The sequence below is a fragment of the Carlito syrichta genome, unplaced genomic scaffold (assembly GCF_000164805.1).
Source record: "Carlito syrichta isolate Samal-C Ts95f unplaced genomic scaffold, Tarsius_syrichta-2.0.1 Scaffold301784, whole genome shotgun sequence".
Lineage (NCBI taxonomy): Eukaryota > Metazoa > Chordata > Mammalia > Primates > Tarsiidae > Carlito > Carlito syrichta.
The window spans coordinates 422,441-445,309 of record NW_007245880.1 but is presented as its reverse complement, the minus strand read 5'-3'; the positions used below and the strand labels follow the sequence as shown (position 1 = coordinate 445,309).

The 22,869-nt window shown below is 38.4% G+C and overlaps 1 protein-coding gene across 1 annotated transcript in view; it reads right to left on the bottom strand.

The window, feature by feature from the left end:
- The window catches only part of IFT74 (intraflagellar transport 74), a 115,954-nt gene that overhangs the window by 25,060 nt on the left and 68,025 nt on the right, over positions 1 to 22,869 (bottom strand). The window contains exons 12-13 of the mRNA XM_008055228.1: positions 21,182 to 21,222; positions 16,571 to 16,650 (exon numbers count right to left, since the gene is read on the bottom strand). Coding sequence (XP_008053419.1) covers positions 16,571 to 16,650; positions 21,182 to 21,222 — 121 coding nt within the window. The remainder of the gene's footprint in view (positions 1 to 16,570; positions 16,651 to 21,181; positions 21,223 to 22,869) is intronic.

The following is a 22,869-nucleotide window of genomic DNA, read 5'->3' as shown; positions in this document are numbered from 1 at the left end:
CCCAGGTCTGCTTGGCACTTTTATGGATATAGGTATATTAGGTATTTTCTTCCAGAACAAGCCTGCTTCATCACAACTGAAGACTTGTTCTAAAAGGCAGCCTTTTTCTTCTATAAGTTTCTTGACCTCTTCTGGGAATACTGATACGTCTGGGCACCATCCAATGCTGATTATCCTATTATCTTAAGTTCTTGGGGTTGCAGTGCTTTCCATAGTTAGCCAGCCATCCCTTACTAGCCTTAAACTCCTTCCTCTTGCTCGCTTCAACTTCCTCGCAGGTGTGTTCATGGAGGCTAAGTGCTTTTTCACACATAATTTTGTCATCAACAGGAATTTGCTTCTGTGATATGTCCCCACATACTTGATGCTTTCCTTACAAGCACTCTTTCATCAATCAGAGAGACCGCTTTTGCCATTGCAGGGGCAGCACTAACACTTCCACAAATTTCAGCTTCTTTCTCCGTGAATGTGCCATTTTGGCAAGCCACTTTTCAAAAGATCTAAGATTTTCATTCTCTTGCTGAGAGATAGCACTTTACGCTTCCTCTTATCCTTTAAGGGGTTTCTTTGACCATTTAACTGCTTTTCAGGAAACATCTTTTCATAGAAACAAGCAGCGCACACAAAATAAGTAGAGAATAAATGAGATTCCAGATGAACAACATTCAAACACTGAGTGCTAGAGAGAGAGACTGAGGATCTGTGAAATGGTGGGAGGCTACAGCAGGGCATGCCTGCACATCAGTTCATTCGAATAGATTCAGTGCTCAGCATATGGCAAATTCAAGTTTTGCTTTTTGAAACTTTTAGGAACTTTTTGAAATATTTTGAATCCACAGTTGCTTGAATCTGCATACAAAGAACCCATGGATGCAGAGGATCGACTACACTACTAAATTGCTATGTTAAAACGAGTACATATAAAGCTTAATATTTTAAGCTAACAGCATTACACTTATCCTAAGAAGTTATACGTTCTATGTTCAGCTTACTAAATATACCTTATCTGGGAAATACAGTTGACCCTTGAACAACATGGGTTTGAACAGGGTGGGTCTACTTATATACAGATTTTCTTCTGCTTCTGCCTCCCTGAAACATCAAGACCCACCCCTCCTTCTCCTCCTCCTCTTCAGTCTATTCAATGTGAAGATGATGAGGATGAAGACCTATAATGATCCACTTCCACTTAATGAACAGCAAATATATTTTTCATTCTATATATTTTTTAATAACATTTTCTTTTCTCTAGCTTACTATAAGAATAGTATATAATGCATCTAAAAGTATGTGTTAATTGACTGTTTATGTTGTAAACATAAGGTTGTTGACATAAGGTTTTTGGTCAATAGTAGGCTATTAGTTAGGTTTTTGGAGAGTCAAAATTATATACAGACTTGTGACTACACAGGAGGTTGGCACCCCTAATCCCCACATTTTTTTTTAAGTTGGAGTCTCACTCTGTTGCCCAGGCTGGAATGCAGTGGCACACTCATAGCCACCCCAGCGTTGACCTGTTGGGCTCAGGCTAACCTTCTACCTCAGTCTTCCAAGTAGCCAGAACTACAGGCACACGCTACCATACCTGGTTAATTTTCTTATTTTTATTGTAGAGATGAGGTCTCACCAAGGTGTCCAGACTGTTCTCAAACCTGTGGACTCAGGCAATCCTCTCACCTCAACCTCCCAAAGTGTTGGGATCACAGGCTTGAGCCACCCACGTAGCCAATCCCCATATTTTCAAGAGTCAGCTATATTTTGAATTTTGGCAGAAAAGTTTCTTTACAGCTATGCAAACAAGGTCGGACACTTCTATTTCTAAAGACAGGATGTACTTTAAGAACTATAATGGCCAGGCATGATGGCTCACACTTGTAATCCCAGCATTTTGGGAGTCCAAGGTAGGAGGATCACTTGAGCCCAAAGGTTTGAGACCAGCCTAGACAACATAGTAAGATCTCGTCTCCACAAAAAAATTTAAAAATTAGCTGTGCATAGTAGTGTGCACCTGTAGTTCCAGCTATACTTGGGAAGCTGAGGCAGAAGAATTGTCTGAGCCCAGGAGGTTCAGGCTACAGTGAGCCATGATTGTGTCACTACACTCCAGCCTGAATGACAGAGTGAGACTCCAACTCAAAAAAACAAAAAAATCTGTAATAAAATCCTTCTAAATATGTAAAAGTTATATTATTGCTATATATTGTCTCACCATTTCTAAAGAAAACAAAAGAACTATATAGAAGTTTGTTTCAACAGAATAATGTCAACAAAATCATATAGTATAATTAGTAGTACATGGCATATACTAAACACTGCATTAGGTCTTTAATTATTTTCTAAAGTAGTGGTTATCAAACTTTAACATACATCAGAATCACCAGTAAGGACTGTTAAAACTCAAACTGCTGAGCCCTAGCCTCAGGGTTTCAAATTCAGTAGGCCTGAAGTAGAGCCTAAGAATTTGTATTTTTAACAAGTTTCAGATGGTGGTGATACTCCTGGCCCAGACATACTACCACCATTCTAATGAAAGGTACAAAATATAGTTAGAACGATTTCCAGATTGAATAATAATTTGTTCTTCCTCATTGGATGTATATTGGGAAACCACAGAATAGCAATTGATAGATGCCATTTGAAATCCCAGATAAACCACTTTGAAATTAAATAGATTATTTTGTATATCCTGGGGATAACACGATGGGAAAATGCTTTCTAATGTATGTTTTGGGGAAATAACTTCAAAAAATTATTCAATTTTCAGTTTACAAATTAACACCACTAATACTAATAGCCATTTATAAGCACATTTTAAATTAAGTGCTATTCTGAGTCATACACACATACACAACACATTCATCTAATTCTCATAATAACCCTAAAAGGTAGGTACTGTAATTATCTCCATTTTTAAAAAGAGGAAACTTAGATTAAGAAAGGTTCAATAACATGTCCAAAATCAAACGGCCAGTAAAGTAGCACAGCCTGGATTTGAATCTAGGCATTTTAGTCACAGAGTTTGTGCTCTTAAATAAAATTATTCCATCTGTAAAATTTTTTATTTTATCTGACATAAAAAATAAAAGGCCCTAACTTAAGCCTTAGAACTCTGAGTATGAACAAGTAGCCTATGGAAAGACCAAAGGAAGTGTTATATTTTATATTTTTACTAAACTTAAAAGCTGCATATAAATTACGGAGTAAGTTACAATACATTCACTCAGAATTTAGGACTGCAATCTAATGTTCCTACAGCACTCTGCGTAAACTTCTATTATGACACATTTATCACATTGCAGCAGGTAGATATTTATATGTCTGTGATGTGCTATATTAATAATCACATATTTGGTTTTACAACCTAATCCATATTTGGGGAAATACTGGATTCTACAAAGAAAAGGATAACTTTTTAATAAGCAATAGCACCCAATAATCTCTCTTGGAGAGAGATGTGATTGTGCCTGTACTTTGTTAACTATATTTGCCAGTCTTAGACCGTGAATACAGATGCTCAGAAAATTAGCCCCACCTTGTGGCTCACAGTAGTAGTACAAACTCAGGCCTTTAGAACCACCACAAAACTTTGGAACTGTCAGAGATTTGTATATTAATTACCATAACTGACAAAAAATAAATTTATAACAGTTAGCACTGGTGAGGAAACACCATCAAGCACTGCTGCTGGCTATAAAAAATGGTACAATCTTTTCCAGAAAGAAATTGGCAAAACCAATCAAAATCATAAATATATACATTTCTCAAAATTTCACTTCTAGAAATTCATTCTGTAGAAATAAAATACAAGTTAATAAACATGAATATACTAAGATATTTACTAGAGCATTGTTCTTGGGATCAAAAAACCAGGAAAAGCCTAACTATCAAGGTGGGCACAATGAATACTATATAATCACAACCGTGACAGTAGCTAATGGTTGTCAAAAGTGATTAACATATACCATATACCAGGGAGCCTAACCCTTGGGCCATGGACCACAACTGGTCTGTGGCCTCTTAGATACTGGGCGGCACAGCAAGAGGTGAGCAGAGGGTGAGAGAGGGAAGCTTTATCTATCTGTATTTATAGCTGCTTCCTATGGCCGCTTCCTAAGGCTCACATTATCGCCTAAACTCCGCCTCCTGTCAGATCAGCAGCTGCATTAGATTCTCACAGGAGAATCTGTACATTTGAGGATCTAGGTTGTACGATCCTTATGAGACTATGATATGATATATGATATGCCTGATGATCTAAGGTGGAGTTGAGGTGGTGATGCTTGTGCTGGGGAGTGGCTTCAAATACAGATCAACATTAGCATTGAGGTTTGACTGCAAGGAGACCATCATAAATCACTTGCTTACAGACTAATATCAAAACCCTATCAGTGAGTGGCAAGTGAGTTTACGTACATTAACTGTACAGCTGCATCTGGTGGCAGGCTTTAAGTCAGAATCTGACACTTATTTTAGTCTATGGGTGGCCCGCCCATTATTTTATTTACCAGTTCCTTCCACACTCCTTTCCTGTACTGCACGCTTGTCTCAGTCACAGTTTTGGTACACCCAAAAGCTAACCCTACTCAAAATGAGTAAAAAACAAACGTCACTGGAGAGCTTCTTAGAAAAAGGGGAAAGACTCAATGAGACAGCAGAAGACTCTAAGACTGCCAGCAAAAAGAAAGCTGCAATTATTGTTTAAATTATTATTTATTTATTTTTTAATTATAAAGATGTGGGGCATAATTCAAGGTTAGGTATACAAACATTAATTATGCAGGTACCTTTGTTGATGAAGTATGCCCCTCCCTTCCCTAGCAGTTTCCCTCAACTACCAATCCCACCCCTCTTCCCCTGACAGTTTCCCATTACTGCCAAACGCTTTCTTATAGTATTATAATTGTTCAAGTTCTGCTTATGAATGAGAACATATGGTACTCTGTTCTTTGTTTCTGTGATAGATCACTGAGTATGATCGACTCCAAATCCATCCAAGTTGCTGCAAAGTCCATATATTTGTCCTTCTTTATGGCTGCATAATATTCCATTGTGTATATGTACCACATTTTGAAAGCTGCATTTAAAAGAAAATACCTTTGAGATCAGTCTAGACAACTTGGCAAGACCTTGTCACTACAAAAAACAGAAAATTATCTGGATGTGGTAGTGTGCCCCTGTAGTTCTGGCTACTTGAAAGGCTGAGGCAGAAGGATCACAGAGCCCAGCAGGTCGACAGTGGGGTGGCTGTGAGCGTGCCACTGCACTCTAGCCAGGGCGATGGAGTGAGACTCCGACTCAAAAAAAAAAAGAAAAAGTAAAAGAAAATATCAAGAGTCCTACTTAAATTATGGGTTCACAATAATAGGTGATTCAAATTCTCCAAGCCCACTTTGTATAATATGTGGCGACAGGCTATCCAACAAAACCATGAAAGCTTCAAAACTGCTTCGACACATGGAGATCAAGAACACTGTATTAAGAGACAAGCCTCCCCCAGTAAAAATGCCATCATTAATAAAACAGCAGGTGCTGGTGAGGATACAGAGAAAAGGGAACACTTCTACACTGCTGGTGTGAATGCAAACTAGTTCAACCTCTTTGGAAAACAGTATGGCGATTTCTAAAAGAACTAGAAATTGGCCTTCCATATGACCCAGCAATCTCCCTATTGGAAATATACCTGGAGGAACTCAAATCATTCTATAAAAAAGACACCTACACACACTTGTTTACTGAAGCACTATTCACAATAGCAAAAACATGGAACCAACTGTACTGCTCATCAAAACAGGATTGGATTTTTTAGAAGTGTTACATATACACAACGGAATTTTTTTTTTGACTGGGGAGTCTCACTCCATCACCCAGGCTGGAGTGCAGTGGCACGCTCATGGCCACCCCAGCGTCAACCTGGTGGGCTCTGATATCCTTCTGCCTCAGTCTTCCAAGTAGCCAGAACTACAGGTGCACACTAACACATCCAACTAATTTTTAATTTATTGTAGAGACAAGGTCTTGCCAAGTTGCCCAGGCTGGTCTCAAAGGTATTTTCTTTTAAATACAGCTTTCTTTTTGCTAGCAGTCTTAGAGTCTTCTGCTGTCTCCAGCGATCCTTCCGCCTCAGCTGTTCAAGTAGCTGGAACTACAGGCATGTGCTACCATTTCAGCTAATTTTTTTGATTTATTGTAGAGACGAGGTCTCGCCAAGTTGCCCGGGCTGGCCTCAAACCTGTGGGCTAAAGCAATCCACTCACCTCAGCCTCCCAAGTGCTGGGATTACAGGCTGAATCACAGAGGCCAGCCCACAATGGAATATTACACAGTCATAAAAAAGGACAAACATACGGACTTTGCAGCAACTTGGATGAATTTGGAGTCTATCTCACTCAGTGATCTATCACAGAAACAAAGAACAGAGTACCACATGTTCTCACTCATAAGCAAACCCTGAATACTATAACAAAGGGATTGGCAGTAGCGAGATACTGCTGGTGTTGGGGGGGGCGGTGACACAACATCAATAAGAATACCTGATCTCAAACCAGGCAAAGTGGGGACCAAAGGGAGGCCCAAACTTTATCTGTACAATGTTCACTTGTATGTCTAATCCTGAATTGTATGCCACATCTTTAAAATAAAATTTAAAAAATAAAAAAGCAGGAAGGAGTGACTTTCTATATGCTGAGGCTAATTGTCCAGTTAACGAAAGCACGTAACAATGGTCATTTGGCCAGGCTCGGTGGCTCAGCCTGTAATCCCGTGCCTTTGGAAGGCTGAGGTGAGTGGATTGCTTGAGCCTGTGGGTTCGAGACCCGGTTGGGCAACGAGACCTCATCTCTACAATAAACAAAAAAAATCAGCCGGGTGTGGTAGCGCATGCCTGTAATTCCGACTACTTGGAAGGCTGAGGTGGAAGGATCACCGGAGCCCAGCAGGTCGAGGCTGTGGTGGCCGGGAGCGGCCACTGCACTCCAGTCTGGGCGACAGAGTGAGATTCCAACTCAAAAACAAAACAAAACAAAACAAAAATGGTCACTTGAGGCGAAACACACACACACACACACACACACACACGTTTAAAAAAAAGCAGTAAAATGATGCACATTTGAAGTCATTAAGTTCTTAGAAATTCTAGGTAAGTGAGATTTATAATTGGTAATTGATTGATAGAGATGGCAGGTTGAACATTCATACCTAATTTTGATCCATCCTAAGCTCCACTGAAACTATAGTAAAAAGAATTTTTAGAAGTATAAACTCAGGGGGGGACATATAACATCAATAAGTGTACCTGATCTCAAACCAGGCGAAGTGGGGACCAAAGGGAGGCTGCAACTTTATCTGTATGATGACCACTCATATACCTAATCCTGAATTGTGCCCCACATCTTTTTTTAAAAAGTATAAACTAAAAAGTGTAAAAAGTATAAAGTAAAAGTATATAAGCAAATGGAGAAAATAGAAGACACATATCAATAAAATTTTGGAAGCTGAAAGAAGATGGACACATGATAACTAACAGTAGACTTGAGAAAGCCTAACCCTAAGCCAGTACTGGATAAAGCTGAGCATCACCGTTATTTCAGAAGGCTCAGTAATTTTGCATTGAAGACCATCACTTATTTTGTGCATCTACTCCATGAAACATTTTTATTTGTTTTATAACAGCAACAAGGTTCTTTTTAGAATTTATTTAAAGTAAGATAGTATATTAGTAAAAAATTTACAGAGCCATAAAGAACAAAATCAAGAACTTCACAGCAACCTGGATGGACTTAGAGTCTATAATACTGAGTGACCTTTCACAAAAACAAAGAACTGAGTATCACATGTTCTTACTCATAAGCAGACCTTGAACAATTATTGTCATACTATACGAAAATGATTGGCAGTAGTAGGAAACTGCCGGGAGGGGAGCAGGGAAGCAGGATTGGAAGTAGTGGGAATCTGCCTGGGGAAGAAAGGGTCACACCTCTTCAACAAGGGTACCTGCATAATAAACATTTGTATACCTAGCCATGAATTGTACCCCACATCTTTAAAATTTTTAAAAATTAAAAGAAAAAAAGATAGTATATGAGTAAAAATTAAAAGGCCAGGCATGGTAGCTCATATCTGTAATTCCAGCACTTTGGGAGGCTGAGGCAAGAGGATTGCTTGAAGCTAGCCTGAGCAATACAGCCTGAGCAATATACCCTGAGTAATAGTGACTCCACCTCTGCAAAAAAACTTTTTAAAAATTAGTGGGCCATGGTGGTACACACCTAGCTACTTGGGAGGATGATGTGAGCCCAGGAGTTCAAGGTAGCAGTGAGCCATGATTGTGCCACTGTACTCCAACCTGGGTGGCAGAGCAAGGTCCAAGGCTATATGTTAGAAGTAAGCCTTAAATACAAAAGGATGCGCATTAAAAATAATATCCCGAGCTGGGAGCAGTGGCTCACACCTGTAATCTCAGCACTTTGGAGGCAGAGGTCAGAGGATTGCCTGAGCCCAGGGGTTCGAGACCAGCCTAGGCAACTTGATGAGACCTTGTCTCTACAATAAATCAAAAAATTAGTCAGACATGGTGGCACACACTTATAGTTCCAGCTTCTTGGAAAGCTGAGGTGAAAGGATCACCTGAGCCCAGCAGGTTGAGGCTGCAGTAGCTGTGAGTGTACCATTGTACTCCAGCCTGGGTGACAGAGAGACTTCAACTCAAAAAAAAAACCAAAAACAAACAAAAACATCTGTACAGTCAAATTCCTTACATACAAATGAGTTCCACTCTAAAAGTACATTCATAAACCCAACTAACACAATCAGCCATATAGTACTATACTGTAATAGGTTTAGAATACTTTTCACACACATAATACATTTTAAAAAAACAAAAATGAAACATTTTTCATCGTACAGTACAATACCTTGAAAGTACAGCAGTACAATAGCTGAGCAGCTGGCAATGAGTGAATAGGCAAGAAAAGTTACTGGCCGGGCTCAGTGGCTCAGCCTGTAATCCCAGCACTTTGGGAGGCTGAGGCGTGTAGATTCCTGAGCCCGCAGGTTCGAGACCAGCCCAGGTAACTTGGTGAGATGTCGTCTTTATAATAAAATTAAAAATTAGCTGGGTGTGGTAGCGTGCTCCTGTAGTTCCAGCTACTTGGAAGGCTGAGGTGGAAGGATCCCTGGAGCCCAGCAGGTCAATGCTGGGGTGGCCATGAGTGTGCCACTGCCCTCCAGCCTGGGTGATGGAGTGAGACTCCAACTCAAAAAATAAAAAAAAGAAGAGTTAATGACTGAAGGAAGGAGAGGAGTGGGAGATGGGAGAGCTGAAGGATCGTCAGCAATAGGAGACACAGGGCAAGCTGCGATTTCGCTTATGCTGATGGCACATGTTCTGGTTTCCTGCTAGACTCAATTCTATCTACCCTCTTGAAAAAATGATTTAGTGATATGTGGGTAGTAGTTCTTTTTTTTTCCTCATAGATGACATGGTAGCACTGGATGCCATTCTAAATGGCTGCAGCAACTTTCATGTACAGTTCTACATTCAGGTCCTGTGCCTCAAAAACTAACAGTGCCTCCCCAAATAAAGAAAACTTCCCTGCTGTTTCCCATGTTGTGAATCTTTTCAGCTCTTCAGTTGCTTCTTTCTCTTGTCTGTCTTCATCCTTTCTCCTGGCCTCCAATTCCATCAGGTCTTCATGAGTAAGTGCCCGTGTTGTACAGCAAGGAGTTCCATGAAGTCATCTTCTTGCAAATCTAGCTCCAGCTTCTCATAAGGGTCACTAAGTTGCCAATGACCTCTTTGAACTCCTCATCCACCTTCTCAGATAGAACAAACCGCAGGCAAAGGTTCATCCAAACCCCATTCATGGTGACAGCTGTAACCTCACGCCAAACAAAGTCAATGCTTTTTTTTAATGGCCTTGTAGATGTTATAGTCCTTCCAAAATGGTTGCAAGGTTGTTCCTGATTCGTCACTTGCCTTCACTGCCTGAAGAAAAGTGTGATGTAAATGGTATTTCTTGAAAGTCGCTATATGGAACTCCCTGGTCCGTAGGTGAGATGAGTGACGTAATATTCAATGGTAGATGCACTACTTTGACGCTGGGATGAAAGTTGCCCATGAAGGGGAATGGCCTGAAGCACTGTCAAGCAGCAAAATAATGTAGAATATGACATCCTTCTCCAAGCAGTATTTCTCTACCTCTGGGATAAAGTGGTGGAAAAACCAGTCCTGGAAAATGGCCTGTGTAACCCAGGCTTTGGGGTTACTCTTTCACACAACAGGATTTTTAAGGGCTCTTGGGTTCTCTGAATGATGAACTAAGAGAGGCTTCAACTTCATATCACCAAGCATCCACCAACAGAGTTAGCCTATCTTTGCTGCTTTATAACCTGGCATCAACTTTTCCTCCTTAGTGATGTAACTTCGGTCTGGCACCCTTTTCCAGGACAGCCCTGTCTCACCCACATTAAAAACCTGCTAAGGTAAATACACGCCTTCATCAATAGTTTCTCAAAGCGTGTTGGGAAATTCGCATGCAGCTACCATATCAGCACTCACTGTAATCCCAGCACTTTGGGAGGGATTTACATTTACATTGTGATGGCTGGCTCTAACCTTGAACAGATGAAACTAGCCATGGCTGACATTAAAAGATGCTTCCTCTGACTCTTCGCCACGTTTCCTCTTCAAGTCTTCATAAAGGCTTTTAGCTTCCTCTTGAATCAGCATTGAGCTGAGCGGGACTCGACGCTGATGATGATCCTTCATGTGCACACTAAGAAGTTTCTCCAACTTCTCCATCACTTTTCCATGCTTCTTCAATATTATTGTCAACATCATCGGCACAGCAGACTTCCCATGTTCCATGACCTTGTCCTTGTTATTTAGAATCATTCTGATGATTGCACGATTCATGTTTTAAGAACAAGCAACATCTACCACCTTTTTGCCTAGCTCTACTCTCAATTATTTTCACTTTTGTTTCTATCGTTATTGCTTGGTGCTTCTTAGCAGTACCAGCTACATCACCACTGCTTTTACACTTGCTTCCGGACATCCTGGGTTTGAAATAAAGACACTGTACTGCTGTACTCTACACAGTACTATATAGTAAAGTACACAAAAGCACAACCACTTCTAGAGGATGCATGCACATGACAATATACACCAGACACGTGAACCAACTTAAATGATTGGACATATGAATGCACATTCACATCTTTGAAAGTTCGTAACTTGAAGGTTTGTATGTAGGGGACTTACTGTATTGAGTGAAAAGATAACTATTGTCTATTTTATATGTTCTGCTTATTCAAAACAACGCTTTTTCTAGTATTTTCCCTTGCTCATACAGAAGCAACATTTTAAAAAGCAGTAATTAAACAAATATTCAATATAGTTGAAGTGCCAACAGCACTTCAACTGAAAAAGAAAAAATCAGGATAGGTTTAGGCTTTCTATAAAAGTAGCATGGCATGGCATCTGTCAATAACACTCTGCATAATGCAGAGTTGGTAGCCAAATTCTAGCCATATAACTTTCACTGAAGCGATTTCTCATTGTTTCTAGTTAGCACACACACACAAAATCCCCTCCCTACTAAAATACAGAATATTGTACACATTTAAACATAAATACATGTGGAACCCACATAACAAAATTACCTGATTCATCGATAAAGTAAAACTATATGGGTGGAGTCTAGCAAATATTTACTATAATAGAATTAAAACTGCCAGCAGTTAAAAAAATTATTATATCTTATAATAAAAATGATCTATTATGAGATTATTTCATTTTTAAAAAATCATTTAAGGGCTGGGCAAAGTGGCTCAAGACTGTAATCCCAGCACTTTGGGAGGCCAAGGCAAGAGGATTGCCTGGGTCCCCAGGTTTGAGACCAGTCTGGGCAACATGGTGAGACTTCGTCTCTACAATAAATCAAAAATTAGTCAGGTGTGGTAGCATGCACCTGTAGTTCCAGCTACTTGGAAGGCTGAGGCAGAAGGATTGCTGGAGCATGCCACTGCACTTCAGCCTAGGTGACAGAGTGAGACTCCAACTCAAAAAAAAAAAATCATTTAAGAAGACTAAGCAAAGATTGACAGCAAAGAAGCCCATCTAGAATTGGTCAAAGTCTTAGTGAATTACATTAAAGGCATTTTCTCTGATCTATTCTAGATTGTCACAGAAAAAAGTCTACAAGGCTAAACTTCAAACTGGAAACCATGATTACCTTTGAAGACTTGGATAGATATGAGGAGAAAGGAGAATTTCTACTTTATACACTTTTGTACTGCTTGAATTTTTCACATTAGATTCATATATTAAAAAAATTTTTTTTAATAAATAATCTGAGTCTTTAGTTTAACATTTTTTTTAATTCCGCATCAAGGAACAAAAAACATTTTCACTGAGTAGTCAAATAATTGCTAACTGATTTTATTTATTTTAAATTTGAAACAAAATTATTCAATGTAACTTTCAGCAAATTATAACTTCAATGACTCATCAAAATAAATACATTATATGAGTGAGCAAGTTATGAGATTACAGGGTCACCATTAATATCTAGCAGAGAATACAATTGTACCTTAGATAAGGATGCCTGAACTGTGCAACTATTTTAAAGTTTATTTGAAAACTGGAAAGTCAGAGCAACTCCTAAAAAAGTCAGGCTGGGCGCGGTGGCTCACGCCTGAATCCAGCACTTTAGGAGGCCAAGGCAGGAGGACTGCTTGAGCTCGGGGTTCGAGACCAGCCTAGGCAATGTAGCAAGACCTCATCTCTATAAAAAGTTTTTAAAAATTAGCCTGGCATAGTGGAGTACGCCTATCCCCCCAGCTACTAGGGAGGCTGAGGTTGAAGGATTGTCTGAACCCAGGAGGTTGAGGCTGCAGTGAGTTGTGTTTATGCCACTGCACTCCAGTCAGGGCGACAGAGTGAGACACCAACTCAAAAAAAAAAAGTCAGACAAATATAAACATCATTTACAGTTTATGTGTTATCTTAGTCAGAAACCGTAATAAGGCAAAAAGTGACCTAGCTGGATTATTCACAGTGCCATTAAGAAGCCAGGTAGCAGTCGGGCTTGGTGGCTCAGCCTGTCATCCCAACACTTTGAGAGGCCGAGGCGAGTGGATTGCCCGAGCCCATGATTCAAGACTAGCTCAGGCAACTCGACAAGACCTCATCTCTACAATAAATCAAAAATTAGCCGGGCATGATAGTAGTGCATACCTATAGTTCCAGCTACTTGGAAGACTGAGGCGGAAGGATGCCTGGAGCCCAGCAGGGAGACGCAGGGTGGCTGTGAGTGTGCCACTGCCCTCCAGCCTGGGCAATAGAGTGAGACTCCAACTCAAAAAAAGAAAGAATGCAGCCAGGTAGCATCTAAGAAATGAATAAAATGAGTCAAAGGGGAAATAAAGCCAGAGGGTAGAGTGAAGTATGAACATGAAAGACAAAATAACTTGGTTATCATCCACATCCTAAGGAATCTGGAGTTAAGAGACTGCTGAAAATGCAGATATAGATAAGTGTCTACCACTTACTGGAAAACATGATTCTAAGATAAAAATCCTCTGGAAAGTAATAAAACCTTTGCAGTCAAGCTCTCTGTAGGGAAGAGTTCACACCTAATTCCTAAAACTAGAGAGCCCAAAGAAGTGACTAGAGTCCAACTTTCATCGTTAGTTCATTTTAGAATTCTTTCTCTGCTAAAATACAAATTGCCTATTTAATTCCTCAAACATTTAATGAGTAATTAGTTTCCTAGATATTGTGTTGATGAAAGAGGTTAGGTAACCTAAGAGGGGAGACAAAAACCTAAGTAGATACCTATAATATGATGTGCTCAATACAGTGATATATTTATATTTATAGCACTCTTCTCCATTGATAACATAGAGAGTTCACTCACTCAGCACAGCCCAACGACAGGTCCAGGAAGAAAGACAGAATTAGGCTGGATGAGAAGATATGAGTTACACTTTTAAGGAAGAGAATATACTCAGGTAGATAACAGGGAAAAGAACATTTAAGGCAAGAGAACAAATAGTAGGAGCAAACGGTTGGAGCATGACACAGTTTGGTGTATGATAAAGGGGGTGAGTTGTGGGGTACTGCAAGTAGATTATTATTGGAATATAAGGATAGAGATGATGAAGAGTGGGAGAGAAGGTTGATGCTACACCGGCCAGATTACAAACAGACATGTACGACACGCAAAATTTCTTGAACTTTATCTCACATAATGGGGAACTAATGTTAAACAGAAGAATAACACAGAATCACATTTATAAGTCACTATGGCACATTTTGGAAGAAGAATTTGAGAGGAGGCAAAACTGAAGGTGAGGAAACAGAAGACTGCTGCTATAGTTTAGGCAAGAAATAATGAAGTTCTAAGCTAACAAGTAACCTTCTAACAAAAACACCCAGTGCTATTGTACCAATAATCTAGGACAATCACAGGGTAGCAGAAGAACAAAAATTAAATACATTGATATACATATATATGTATATGTCACATACACACATACATAATAGTTATATATCACATATGTTTTTACAAATACTTAAATAAAACACCACTATTATGCTATATAATAGACTACCTATTTCTACATTAAGAAAAAAGAACAAAGGTTAGAAAATAAAAAGGGAATTAGAAGCAAAAATTCAAAGCATTCTATTTGTGGTAAAACTAGCAATTAACCATAAATTGTTACTTCCAAAATGCATTATTTTAGTGGAAATAGACTGTTAAAATTTAGATTTGAGAAAAAGAAAATTATTTAGAATATATCCTACAAAGCACCTAAAATGAAGAACACTATCAGATTTCCCAGTATAGTTTTTAATATATTAATACAGAAAATCTAGAATATGAGATCTACATAAGCAAAAGCAGTTAAATAATCTAATAGAGAAGATAATCAAAGGATACAAAATTTCAGTTAGGAAGAATAAGTACAAGAGATCTACTGAACAACATGGTAACTATAGTTAATAACAATGTAGTATATTCTTGAAGAAAGCTAAGAGAGTGAATTTTGAACTTTCTCACCATAAAAAATAGTCATGTGAAGAAATGCATATGCTAATTAGCTCAATTTAGGCACTGTACAATGCATACATGTTTTAAGACATCCTATTGTACACAATAAATATATATAATTTTTATTTGACAATAAGAAACGAATGTTTTAAAAAAGAAAATAACATGACCTCAGTCTTAACAATTTATTGTGAGCCTACCACATCCTGTATACCATTTAATATTTATAAACCTTAATGAGCTAGGACCCTTATATTCATTTTACAGATGAGAAAACTACGACTCAGACAAGTTTACTTACCTAATAACTGAGATTTAAAGTCTGCTTGACTTTACATGTCTTATTTAAAGCTATTAGTAGCCATATATAAATAAAATTATGTGATTATTTCATAGAAACATTTTTATTTCACAAATGTAGCTCTTCATATCAGAAAGCCAAGTTTAGACTTATGCAATAGAACTAGAGCTGTGAAGTCAGAGAGACCTTGGTTTGAATCTAGACTTTACTCTTTATGAGCTGGGGGAATTTGAGTAAATTATATAACTTATCTGAGCCTCAACAAGTATAAAATAAGTTAATGAGGCTTCAAAGCGTTCTTGCAAAAATTGCAAAGTGCTTAAGCCCAGGTAAGTAATCGATTAATAGTAGCTAATGATATTATTCACAAATCAAGAAAAAGTATAAATAAAATTGATACACCACCTTGAAAACGGAAGTAAAAAAATTAATTTAGAAATAGAGATGTATACATATACATGCACACTTTTCATACCTCATCTCCCTCATAAGAATATACAGTGAATTACTGATAAGAGCATATTAGTTTACAGTTACATTGTGATTAAAGTGCTGTCATAAATTCACTTCTCTCTCCCTTATTAGAGAGAAGTTAGTTAGGAAACTAATGCCAACCTCCTCCTCTAAACACATTTTACACTGTGGCTCCCACACCCAAGCCTTCACCACAGGATTTCCACTTGTTCAAACCCCAAGCTTGCCAGGGTGTTCTGGTCCCTGCACTGTTATTCAAATACGACTGCTTGGGAAAAGTTGAAGAGGCTTGGGATAATCAGTGCTTGCTTCTTCATTATCAGGCCTTGCTGGGGAATGAATTCTTTCTGGGCTATTTGTGACATTTGCTACCCCCTCCAAAGCTATCAGTTACTGCCTTTAATTAATAGTTGACTATACTGAGAAAACATAGCTTAGGAATCTATAATAACTTTAATCCATAAACCGTTTTACTTCCTTTTTTGTAAAAAACTGCTTTGCAAAACTATATAAACTCTTATCTTTTACAACCATTTCAAGTTATTTCAAGTTTCTGGTCAGTTTAAATAACTGCTTTCGTATTACTTATAATATTTAGTACATAATTTACTAGGTAAAGTGAGTAATATCATAAATAATAAGTCCCAGGTAAACAGTCTCTAAGACACAAGTTATTACTATATCAGTCTTGCTAAGTATCTGTTAATCTACAATATAAAGATACAAGAAATATTACCTTGGTGTTCTTCTAAATCCATGTCAAGTTGTCTAATTTCTTCATTAAATTGATCCATCTTTTCTTTTATATCTGTTAATCTGTTAAAAATATTTTTAACGAATATATGAAGATAACATAGGCATTCAATAAAAATATCTGATAACGACATTAGGATGTCTTTTCAAAAGCACAAGCAACAAAAGAATAGATATATAAACTGAACAGCATCAAAACAAACTTTTGTGCTTCTAAGGACACCATCAAGAAAGTGAAAAGATAACCCATAGAATGAGAGAAAACTTTTGCAATTCATATAACTGATAAGAAAGCTCTACCTAGAATATATAAAGAAACGTTACAACTCAATAAGAAGAAGACAAATAACCTAGTTTAAAAATGGGCAAAGATAAGAGATAAGATAGACAAGTGGGACCTTATCAAACTGAAAGGCTTCTGCAAAGCCAAAGAAACCATTAAGAGAGCAGGAGACAGCCCACAAAATGGGAAAAAATATTTGCCAACTGTATATCTGACAAAGGCCTAACATCCAGGATATACAGGGAACTCAAACGTGCCCAAAAGAAAAAAACAAACAGCCACATTACAAAGTGGGCAAGAGATATGAATAGACACTTCTCAAAAGAAGACATACGAGCAGCCAACAGATACATGAAAAAATGTTCGGCCTCACTAGTCATAAAAAAAATACAAATTAAAACCACACTGAGATACTGCCTACTCCAATCAGGATGGTTATCATCAAGAACTCAAAAACAAGAGATGCTGAAGAGGATGCATGGAAAAGGGAACACACTTCTATACTGTTGGTGGGAGTGTAAACTAGTACAGCCTCTGTGGAAATCAGTGTGGCGATTCCTAAAAGATCTAAAAATCGACCTTCCATATGACCCTGCAATACCCCTAGGGAATATACCCACAGGAACTCAAATCACTCTATGAAAAAGATACCTGCTGGGCTCAGTGGCTCAGCCTGTAATCCCACGCCTTTGGGAGGCTGAGGTGAGTGGATTGCCTGAGCCCGCAGGTTCGAGACCCACCTGGACAGCGAGACCTCATCTCTACAATAAATCAAAAAATCAGCCGGGCGTGGTAGCACATGCCTGTCATTCCGGCTACTGGGAAGGCTGAGGCGGAAGGATTGCCGGAGCCCAGCAGGTCGAGGTTGCGGTGGCTGGGAGCGGCCACTGCACTCCAGTCTGGGCGACAGAGTGAGACTCCAACTCAAAAAAAAAAAAAAGATACCTGCACATGCATATTTACTGAAGTATTATTTACAATACTAAAAAAAAAAAAAAAACAAAAAAAAATGGAACCAACTGTGCTGCTCATCGAAAGAGGACTGGATCAAAAAAATGTGATACATATACATGATGGAATATTATGCAGCCATAAAGAAGGACAAAATTATGAACTTTGCAGCAACTTGGACGAACTTAGAGGCTATAATACTGAGTGATCTACCACAGAAACAAAAAACCAAGTGTCAGATGTTCTCGCTCATAAGTGGACCTTGAACAACTATTGTAATACTATAAGAAAGGGATTGATGGTAGTAGGAAACTGCCAGGCAAGGGCGGGGGCAGGACTGGCAGCAGTGGGAAACTGTCAGGGGAGGAGGAGGCACGCCTCATCAACAAGAGTATTTGTATAATGAACATCTGTATACCTATCCCTGAATTATAACCCACATATTTAAAATTGAAAATTAAAAAAAAAGTAGGCAAAGATAAGAGATAAGTTAGACAAGTGGGACCTCATTAAACCGAAAAGCTTCTGCAAAGCAAAAGAAACCATCAAGAGAGCAGGGAGACAGCCCACAGATGGAAAAAAATATTTGTGTATCTGACAAAAGCCTAACATCCAGGATCCACAAGGAACTCAAACATGCCAAAAGGAAAAAAACAAAAGAGCCCTATTAAAAAGTGGCCAGAAGATATGAATAGACACTTCTCAGAAGAAGACACAAGCAGCCAACAGATACCTGAAAAAATGCTCAATCTCACTAATCATCAGAGAAACGCAAATCAAAACCACACTGAAATACTATCTAACTCCAATCAAGATGGTCATCATCAATAACTCAAAAAACAACAGATGGCTGGGCTTGGTAGTTCAGCCTGTAATCCCAGCACTTTGGGAGGCCAAGGCGAGTGGATTGCCTGAGCCAACGAGTTCGAGACCAGACTGGGCAACTTGGCGAGAACCTATCTCTACAACTAGCCAGGCATGGTAGCACATGTCTATAGTTCTGGCTACTTGGAAAACTGAGGCGGAAGGATCGCCAGAGCACAGCAGGTTGACACTGGAGTGACCATGAGTGTGCCACTGTACTCCAGCCTGGGTGACAGAGTGAGACTCTAACTCAAAAAAACAAAAACAGAAAAACAGATGTTGGAGAGGATGCGGGGAAAAGAGAACACCTCTACACTGTTGGTCGAAGTGTAAACTAGTACAACCTCTGCGAAAAACAGTGTGGTGATTTCTAAAAGATCAAAAAATCGACATGACCCAGCAATCCTTCTTTTGGGAATATACCTGAGAGAACTCAAATCAGTCTACAAAAAAGATACCTGTGCACACATGTTTACTGCAGCATTATTCACAATAGTAAAAACCTGAACCCAACCGTGCTGTCCATTGAAAGTAGACTGGATTAAAAAAATGTGTTGCATATACATGATGGAACATTACACAGCTATAAAGAAGGATAAAATTACGGACTTCACAGAAACTTGGATGGATTTAGAGTCCATCACACTCAGTGATCTACCACAGAAACAAAGAACAGAGTATCACATGTTCTTACTCGTAAGTGGATGCTGAACATTTGTCATAATACTACATGAAAGGGATTGGCAGTAGCAGGTCATTGCCAGGGGAAGGAGGCAGGGTGCATATAACGCTAATACGGGTGCCTGATCCCAAACTGGGCAAAGTGAGGACCAATGGGAGGCCCAAACTTCACCTGTACAGTGACTACTTATGTACCTAACCCTGAATTGCACCCCACTTCTTTAAAACAACAACAAAAAAACTTTTAAAAAAGATATAGGTTGGGCTCAGTGGCTCAGCCTACAATCCCAGCACTTTGAGAGGTCGAGGCAAGTGGATTGCCTGAGCCCATCGGTTCAAGACCAGCCCGGGCAACTTGGAGGGAGCTCATCTATACAATAAAAAAAAAATTAGCCAGACATGGTAGTGTGCACCTATAGTTCTGGCTACTTTGATGGCTGAGATGGAAGGATCACTGGAGGTCATTAAGTCGATGCTGGGGTAGCCATGAGCGTCCCATGGCACTCCAGCCTGGGCAACGAAGTGAGATTCCAACTCAAAAAAAAAGATACATATGTAAAATTTATAACAGTAGCATAAAGGATAGAAGAAGGTAAATGGAACTGCTTTGTAGCAAAGATTTTCTATTTTACATGTATTAAAATACAACAGTATTAACTCTAATTTGATTCTGACAAGTTGAAGATGCATACTGTAATTTCTGGAGCAACCAATAAAAAAGGCAAATAGCATTTAAATCCTAATAAATAAATTAATTGAATATAAAAAATAAAAGTAGGCAAAGGATCTGAATAAGCATTTCCCCAAAGAAGATATACATATATGGCCATAAGTAAATGAAAGGCAGCTCAACATCATTATCCATCAAAGAAATGCAAATCAAAACCATAAGGAGACAACACTTCATACCCACTGGGCATGGCTATAATAAGAAAAAACAACAGATAATAACAAATGAAGATGTGAAAAAACTGCAATCTTCATATACTGCCAGTAGAAATGTAGAATGGTGCAACTGCATTGGAAAACAGCCTGACAGGTCCTCAAAAAGTTAAACATAAAGTACAAGAGTCAGCAGTTCCACTCCTAGGTATATATACAAAAGAAGTGAAAACATATACCCACCACAAAAACCTATACATGGGTTTTCATAGCAGCATGGTTCATAATAGTAAAAAGAAAATGATAACAACTCAAATGTTTACCAACTAATACGTGGATAAATAAAATATGGTAAATCTATGCAATGGAATATTATTTGAAATAAAAATTAGTGAAATATGATCTATGCTACAACACAGATAAACCTTGAAAGCATTATGTTAAGTGAAAGCACCCAGCAACACAGACCACATATCATAGGATTCCATTTATATGAAACGTCCAGAAAGGTAAATAAATCTATAAAGACATAAAGTAGATTATTGGTTGCATCGAAATGGGAGAGAGGTGAGGGAGCTGATGGCTAGGGAATGCAGGGTTATACTGGGGTGACTGAATTATTCTAAAATTGATTGGGGTGATGGTTGCACAGCTTGGTGAATATATTGAAAAGCTCTGAATTGTTCACTTTAAGTATGTAACATATGATATGAATGATATCTTTAAAAAGCTGTTTATAAAAAGCACTTATACTATGCATGGCTCTTAATTAAACACAAAAATATTTAAAGTTGTAAGACTGCAAACTGAATCAATATTATCATTGTAAGTCACAGAAAAAAAAACCTATAACAGTATGTACTCTTACACATTTAGACTGTAGTTTAAAAGATGAGATATGTATGTAGAATGTCCTAATATACAGGCACTTACTGTCTCTCCATGCTGGCTATTTCCTGATTATCTTCTTTAACCTAGAAAGGTACACAAATAAAATCGTATTTCAAGAATAATTCATTATAAGGCTATCTTAAAGACAATTTATTTCTAGAGTATGTTGTATAAAATATCAAATTTAGTGTCTTTTTAGAAACCTATTTCTTAAACTTCATCCCTTGAAGTTAAAAGGAATATCACCAAGCAACAATTTGCAGATACCTCCCTTCTTCCTCAAAGGAAGGGTAGAAACAGATATACCCATACCTATCTTCAAGGTACTATCAGGTTAACACATCTTCAGGCCTGATCAGTTGATATAAACATCTAGGATTTCTAAGACCACCCCCTCACCGCCTAAGGTAGGGCTGCTAGATTTACCAGCTAATTTGAATTTCAATTAAACAATAAACATATTTCAGAGTACATATGTACCATGTTATATTTGGAATATCCTTATCATCCTTATATATACATTTATATATGTATATATATGGATATATCCTTATCATCCATATATAGATTTATTTTATTTATTAAGGATAAATATATACATTTATCATCATCCATATATATATTTATTATATAAGGATATATCCTTATCATCCATATATGTATTTATTCTAAAAGATTATTTATTGCTTATCTGAAATTCAAATTTTTTTTTTTTTTTGAGTTGGAGTCTTACTCTGTCGCCCAGACTGGAGTGCAGGGGCTGTTCCCGGCCACCGCAGTCTCGACCTGCTGGGCTCTGGCGATCCTTCCGCCTCAGCCTTCCGAGTAGCCAGAATTACAGGCATGCGCTACCACGCCCAACTGATATTTTGATTTATTGTAGAGATGAGGTCTCGCTGCCCAGGTGGGTCTTGAACCTGCGGGCTCAGGCAATCCACTCACCTCAGCCTCCCAAGGCTTGGGATTACAGGCTGAGCCACCAAGCCCGGCTTGAAATTCAAATTTAACTAGCCATTCTGTATTTTATGTGGTATTCCTACCACAAGATCACTTTCTTCTCCCTATTCTCCAATGATTTCTTTCCAAGGAACTCCAGAGGTTTTAGATTTTCTTTCTGAATGATTATAATATTTAATTAGTCCTTTGATTCCTAAAATTCTTCAAAACTCATTGGGCTCAATCTAAAACCACAAAGGAGTTCCTGGTTGGAGCTGTGCCCAAATATATGTGTAGTTCTCCTAAAGGCCCTAAAAGTTAGGGTGTCTCAGGAAAAACAAAATGCTAATTATACCTTAGAGCTAAATTAAAACCAGCCATGGAGTAGTAAGAAAGCTACTGAATAAATGTGGACACTACTTTGTAATACATTATAGTTTCATGGAATATTTTAATTCCATTCCCTTCAGAGAGGCACTGAAATATTAACCACAAAAAGTTATTAGCCTTGGGTCACTACATTTTCTAAATCCAAGGTCCAAAACAAATAATGAAACTTATCTTCAATAAAATTATCTTAAGGCCAAGCACAGTGGTTCATATACCTATAATCCCAGCACTTTTAGAGTCTAAGGCAAAAGGATTACTTGAGACTAAGAGTTTGAGACCAGTCTAGAAAACATAGCAAGACATCATCTCTACAAAAAATCAAAAAATTAGCTAAGCCTGGTGATGTGTACCTACAGTCCTAGCTACTCAAGAAGGTGAGGTGGAAGGATCGCCTGAGCCCAGGA